Source organism: Nansenia antarctica (genome assembly GCF_963989245.1).
Source record: "Nansenia antarctica genome assembly, chromosome: 5".
In the NCBI taxonomy this organism is placed as follows: Eukaryota; Metazoa; Chordata; class Actinopteri; order Argentiniformes; family Microstomatidae; genus Nansenia; species Nansenia antarctica.
In genome coordinates, this window is record NC_137690.1 from 60,210,353 (window position 1) to 60,217,852 (window position 7,500).

Sequence of the window (7,500 nt, forward strand, 5' to 3'; positions counted from 1 at the left end):
TTTTAATATATTTTTTCCACAAATATGTATTAATGATTCCCCATAGTCTATTCTCTTCATTTCATAGCTTTCCTCTTGGTTGCGCTGCTTCCAGTCTCCGATTGAGATTTGGAGGGCTGGCCTTTATGTTAGAGCTTTTATCCAATCAAAATGTGTTGCTAGGGGGCTCCAAAATCTGCCTGCCTGCACGTTAAGCGGTGCTGCCGATTCGACCTGTAACTTAACGTTGGAACGAGAAAACCTGTGGCGTTCCTAGTAAACCTACGTAGATGCGAGCAAAAGCAACAACGGAGCCTGCTGGAAGGCTCAATGATGTCAGCACCCAGCACGTCTTTTGATTGGATACGCACTATTGATACGCACTATTGATACGCACTATTGATATTCACTATTGAGATGCGTATATGCCGGTAGATGTGAAACTTTCGAAAGTGCGCAGGGAAACGGAGCATCACAACGAAAGCTTTCGTTGACTGATCGATAATACTGATCGATTGTGTCCTGTTTTTGGGTAAACAATAACTATCATTTAGGGGACACGATGAAAGCACCGAGTCCACAAACAGAGGAAACTACGTTGAGCTTATTTCTTTTCTGGCTGAAAACAACCCAGATTTACATTACCACCTGTCCACAAACAAAGTGTTTACTGGGACGTCAGGCAAAATACAAAACGACCTGATTTTTGCTATTGCTTAAGTGATGGGAGAAGAGATCAAAATGGAGATTAAAAAGGCACCCTTTGTCGCTATTATGGTGGACGAGACGACAGACGTGGGTAATGTAGCGATCTTAAAGATGTTAGTTTAACACTCTTCATTGTAAATGCGGATTTATTGATTAAAAATGCTTCGGAAATATTAATATAACTCTGTTGTACTTGTCTGACTATGTTAAGGTGATGTAACGCCCGGTTATACTGTGTTTCTGTCTAGTTTCTAGAGCCATGGCGTCATAACGATGGTATTAAGAGGTAGAATAATTCAGGTAGGAATGTGTCGGACATCACTGAAGGCCTAGGTGTGAAATGCACCGCCCGCCACTGCTATGTAGAGTATGGTATGTACAGATGTATAAATAGTGGCTATATCAAAGGAGGTATGTGCAATGTACAGAAATATGGTATGTGCAACGGTAGTATTTGTAAACAGCAGTAGTGAAAAGGGTAATTGAGTGTCACATGATGTGTTTGTCCTGTCTCCCCTGCCGTAGGTCCACATGGCGGAGAGGGCCAGCGAGGTGACGGAGCTGAAGGAGAGCCTGGCACAGGCCATCAGAGAGAAGGAGCAACTACAGGAGGTAGAGACATCCATACAGCGGTTAGGACATCCACCCCTCAGGAGGAACAGGCAGTCAGATAGGCTCGCTCTTTCATACAATCATTATATATATCATCAGATTTGGAGAAAATAACAACATGTTCCTATAGCGGTTTTGATATATATATATATAGTCTGTTGTTATAACCGAAATTTGTAGCACTTTGGCTCAATACTTGTCATAACCCCTACCAACGAGTGGTCATAATCCTATCAAAGAGTGGTCATCACCCCTAACAAAAGCGCTACCTAGCATAGCGTAGCCTAGCAATCCACTGCTCTTTTCCCCTAGCTTCCCCTCTCCTTCCCCCGCCAGTCTCCAGATAGTATTCAACCTGATGGTACATTCATACCTGGCACTGTGCTGTACCATGATACCCTATAATGTACTGTACCATGATATATAATATAATGAAACGGTGCAAATGCCATCGACCATGTCTGTTTCACCCCCACAATGACCCGCGTTTTAAATGTTAAACTGGGAAACGACCACACTAATGAAGTCATCAAGGGATGGGGTGAGAAGAAAGGAAGGGGGTGGGGGAGGAGGGAGGAGGGGGGAGAGAGGGGGGGGGCTAGTAGCCAATAGTGCCTGTGCTGGAAACAAAGAAGGCTGGCGTTTGACTCCCATGACAGTAATGAGTAGGTCATTAGTGCTCTCTGCACCTCAGATAGAACTGCAGATGATGAAGACTCTTCCAATACGACGCCTACGTGGAGCTTATAATCAGCTTATAATCAAGCCACATTTCTAACTCATACAAATCGAGACATGTCTGTGCCTCCTTCAGATCTAGGAAAAACACGTCGTTGTCAGAACCTTTCCACGTCATCGTCGTCCAAGTGATGACTGGACCCACCCAGGCATCAGCCTAGCCTTGCTCTCATTGGCCCTGACCCTAACCCTGACCCTAACCCTAACCCTTGTACTTCCCAGGAGCTGCAGCAGTGTGTGGACAGACAGCGGGAGCTGGAGGCCCAATGTCAGGGGTCAGAGGTCAAACAGCCCGTGGTGCTGCGCTACCCTCTGCCGTACCCCCAGGATCCGTCCCCACCCCCCCTGGTACCCCAGAGGCCTGCCGAGCTGCAGTATGGGAACCCTTACTCCATTCCTCGAGGTGGGGACCCCCCCCCCCTCCCTTTATCTCTCTGTCTCTGTGTCTACATACCCTTTCACCCCCCCACCCCCATCTCTGTCTCGATCATTGTGGATGTCAATCTACCACTTTTAAAATAATCTTTCTCTCCTTTTTTCTCTCTCTCTCTTTTACTTGGGCGCCTCATCGCCTTTGTTGTGTCCTTGTCTGCCTGTTACACTCTTTATGTGTTTCCTAATCACATGTTATCTTTCTCCCTGTCTGTCCACTGAACGCACGTACACACACACACACACACACACACACACACACACACACATACACTAGTCTCTCCAGTCGAAGTAGCGTTTTTAAAAATGTGGTTCCATCAGTAACACACACCCTTGTGTTTTTTCTCCAGACGGGGCAGACGGTGCTCTGTCCCCCGAGCAGATGCCCCGCCCCCCTCCCGAGGCCCCTCAGTGTGCCCCTCCCTGCGCCCCCCCTGTCACACCCCAAGCCTCGGCCTGGGCCAGAGAGGTGGTCTGCATCCAGCCCTCCCGTAGCATGAGCCCCCCCGATGGCCTCGAGCACCCCCCAGAGGAGCCACGCAATGTGAGCACGCACACACACACACACACACACACACACACACACACACACACACACACACACACACTGTCTTCTATTCCCGGCTTCGTTCTCCATTATTTCTTCTATACATATCCCTTATTCCATTTTCCCCATATTTCTATTTCTTGGTGTTTTCTCTCTCTCTCCCTCTCTCACTCCCTCGTCAGTGGTCCTACTCTGAAATGTGAAGGGTCCCAGGAGAGAGAGAGAGAGAGAGAGAGAGAAATGGAGAGAGAGAGAGAGAGAGAGAGATGGAGAGAAGAGCTCATTTGCATAAAGTTCTAATTAGTGTCTGTCTCTCTGGGAGCTCGTTAGCGTTTAGTCAGGCCATGGAGGAAGCTAATTGGGGAGAAGTTGCCCGTAGGCACAGATCTAGGATCAGCTTTCCTTTCTAAATCCGAAGCCTAACCAATCCGGGGGTGGAAATGCAAAGCTGACCTTCGATCAGTGTCGTGGGATACCTTCTAATTAGGGACAGGGTGTATTGGGAGGGCACACACCACACACACATACCACACACAGGCACACACGCACACACACCTGCTCTTTACTAGTACACTGGTATCATGACCCTCTCCACTCAGCCTACACTCTACTGCGTTAAAGGGCTATTAACCTTTGGAGGGAGCCATCAGTGTTCAGGCTGCCATGGCTTTTGGTGGAGAGGAGTGTGCGTGCGTGCATGTGCGCATGGATTCGTGTGTGCGTGCGTGTGAGTGTGTGTGTGTGTGTGTGTGTGTGTGTGTGTGTGTGTGTGTGTGTGCATGCGTGCAGTGCACGCGTCCTGTAGTCATCTGAAGGTGTGTGTGTGTGTGTGTGGTGGTTCTAGGTGGGGGATGGGGAGCAGCCTGCCTGTGATCATCAGGCCAGGAGAGGCCGTGAAGGCAGGAGCAGCTTCTGTTTTGACTCTAGGTGACACACACACACACACACACACACAGACAGACACACACACACACACACACACAGACACACACACACACAGTCATATATACTCAAAGAAAATTCATATGAACAAATGCTCAAAAACCCTAAACCTAACCACCCCCTACCTCCCCTCTCTTCCTCCCCTCTCTCCTCCCTTCCACTTTGACGCCCCCCCCCCCCCCCCCCACTACCCGTCCACAGCGGCGTCCATAAGCGCTGCCCATTGTGCGAGGTGATATTCCCGCCCCACTTCGAGCAGCGGAGCTTCGAGCAGCACGTGGAGAGCCACTGGAAGGTGTGTCCCGTCTGCTCCGAGCAATTCCCTCTCAATTGCCAGCAGCAGCTGTTCGAGAAACACGTCCTCACACACTTTGACGGTCACGTGCTCAACTTCGACAATATGGAGTAGGAGTTTGGTGGCAGCGGTGGGGGATAGAGAGGGGGGGGGGCATGTAAAGTGTGTCAGTGAGGAGATTTTTAAGCTGTGGCTTTGAAATTAGAATCTGGATTCTACTCCTCATTCTGTTGCCGGGTCGTAAGAGAAAACCCACCCGTTGGCCCTTTTACCGCTTCGGTCTTTTGAAAGAACTGGGTTAGTGTTAGGTGTTATAGCTATATGGTGCTTACCTCCCCTCTAGCCCCTCACGACGGGGTTTAGGGGGGAGCTACCACCATAGTCCTCAACGCGTCTGGTTCTTGCACAGATTAAAAACATCGAATGGGAAAGGGACTTGGGGGGGGGGGGGGTTGTTTTGGGACCAGGCTTCTGGTTTCGTTGTTTTTTTTTGTCTCCCGTTTTCTTACGTCATCTTTCTGCTTTGAGGATGGTCAACGTCGTCACTGCATGTGTTTAGTATCAGTAGGGTTTCTCTGTGGATACCAGTCAGTCAGTACTGTACAGGACTGTTATGTTGCTTTAATATGTTGCTGTTACCCATGAACTCTGAAAGCCACAGGTGTCGACACAGGGACACGGAGGAGGGGTGTTGGTGGTGTGGGGGGGGGTTGCCTCTAACCACAGGTCCAGGGTCGGGGGGTCCGGGGGATAAGGTGGAAGTGACTTCGATGAAAGAGTGAAACTCTTAACGTCTGACGAAAAGACATCAGACGTTAAAAAAACAACAAAAGAAAATAGCACTACATTTTAATTTAACTGCACTAAAGGCTTTATTCTGAATGTACTGTATATATTATGAAAGAAGTATAATTTCTGGGGAAATGTGTGTTAGCTGCTGTTGTGACCTCCCTCAGTGTGTATTCCCTCATGTTTTAGTAACGACAGAATGATGGACCAATGTTGTTTTACTTAGTGATGTGCACTGGTAGTCTCCGTTCACTGGACAATCCAATACGTCTGCTGGACAGTTCTCCTCAACTGACTTGAGAAGTCAACAGAAAATCACTCCACTTGGCTATGGACACTTTCGTAATGTATCTCGTAATGTATCTGCAATCAAGTTAGATTTTTTTCATTTCTATCTGTTAAATGGTCATCTTTTCCCTCTATTTGTGCAGGTCCTAAAGCAGTTTCTCCTGTGTGTGTGTGTGTGTGTGTGTGTCATAGTGTCCATATTGGGTCTCATCTGTTTCAGTTCATCCACTGTGTCATCCACTGTCTGTCAGATGTTTTACTGTCATTTCAACGCGACCACACAGAGTATTCTGACTCCTGTGTATATCAAGTCCCAATGCGGCCCTTTTATGAGAGCGTATGTATGAATGTGTGGGTGTAGGTTTTTGTGTGCATTAAAAAGATCTTTACGAATAAACTACGCTTAAATGGATCCAAATGTCATCTTGTCCTATGTTCTAGTCAAGTATCCTCTTGTTACTTGCATCCGCATGCATGTACACACACACACTCACCACAAAGAAACATTGTGACAACTGTTCTGGGCTACAGAGTATTTCTCTTTATTTTTTTAATGTAATTTATGTTTACATTTACGAAGCAGCTTCTTATATATAAAGACAGTTTAACATGGTACAGTACATAAGTCACACTCCTCACAACCTCTGTTGCCTCCATACAAAAAGGAAACATTTTCTCCAGGTAACATACGAAAATATAATTTAAATGCACTTAACAGACACGCATTACAATACATTCACTGTACACAGTATATCGAAATAGCCTGACCCAACCCCCCCCCCTCCCCAAAAAACAAACACACACAGGACTGTACTCCAACCCCAGCTGTGTAATACTGGCAATGGCCCTGTTAAACTGTGTATTTAAATGGTTACCATGGTGACCTCCGTCTCTGTAGAGAGTCGACAGGTTTACGAGTGTTTGACAGATTCTGACCTGGAGACTCTTGTCTCTGATCTGACGCCAGACTGTTCCAGAGCTCGGATTTCCAAGTACGTAAAACCGGCATTAAGAAACCGGAATGCTTGGACCAAGTGCCAAACACACATACACTATCTATCCAGGTTTGGGCTCAATTCCATGTTTTTTTTAACTGAATTAAAAGATATTGAATTCATTAATTGAGAAACTGCCCAATTATCTTTTCGGAGGATTTGTCAATGTCTTGGGGGAGGACACTCAGAACACGACAGAACTGCAATTGCTAAATGTTCAGGCCACTAGACAAAATGGCTGCCAGTTCATGTAGATGTGCCTGGCAAGGGCATGACATCTCGGGGGTCACCGCTTGCCGTGGCCTCAACGTTTTGACACTTTGACACCACTTCTGGCTGCTCTAAAAGGCATGACGTCCCAACTGGATAACATCGTCATGGCCCACCTCAACACATTATGACATCCCAACTGGATAACATCGTCATGGCCCACCTCAACACATTATGACATCCCAACTGGATAACATCGTCATGGCCCACCTCAACACATTATGACATCCCAACTGGATAACATCGTCATGGCCCACCTCAACACATTATGACGACACCGGCCTGTCCCCTGCTCAACAGGAGCAATGTTTCTGACACGGTGATCCTGGCACTGTAATACAAACATGATAACACTATTAGACCACTGTAACAGAGTGAAGAATAACACTATAGGCTGAAAGCTCAGATACTGCAGAAAGACGTAGCTACGACGCATCACACACACACAGACACTGTACTGGAATGCTGTGGTCTACAACGCAAGGCAATTCATAAAAGTTGTAGTTGGTTATCTTTCGAGATACACACACTCACACACATAGGCCCCTTAACACGAAAGCATGCAAAAAAAGACCAATCCACATACATACAAACATACATACAAACATACACACACACACACGCACACACACACACACGCACACATACAATGAGACAGAATTCCCTTGACACAGATTTGCTGCCTTCTGGATGAAACCATATGACAGTCTCTCCCTCCCTCCCTCTCCCCCCCTCCTCAGGCACATGGTATGGTCATTGTTTGGCAGTAGAGAGCTGGTGGCAATGATCATGGAAAAACAAAAACCTATTGGCAACTGGAATTACAATACAGCCTAATGTCTCAAGTCTCCTCAAACGGTCTCTAGGACTCAGAAAGATTCATCCATTCCGGAAACATTGGAAAT

The 7,500-nt window shown here is 47.0% G+C and overlaps 1 protein-coding gene across 1 annotated transcript in view; it reads left to right on the forward strand.

Moving 5' to 3' along the window:
- LOC308159284 (tax1-binding protein 1 homolog B-like) overlaps positions 1 to 4,367 on the forward strand; it is a gene marked incomplete at both ends in the record, with an annotated part of 18,993 nt that extends 14,626 nt beyond the window's left edge. Inside the window, 5 exon segments of the mRNA XM_080533043.1 lie at positions 1,213 to 1,299; positions 2,260 to 2,440; positions 2,820 to 3,013; positions 3,861 to 3,943; positions 4,160 to 4,367. Of these exon segments, the coding sequence (XP_080389169.1) occupies positions 1,213 to 1,299; positions 2,260 to 2,440; positions 2,820 to 3,013; positions 3,861 to 3,943; positions 4,160 to 4,367 (753 nt within the window).
- Between the last annotated feature and the right edge of the window lie 3,133 nt (positions 4,368 to 7,500).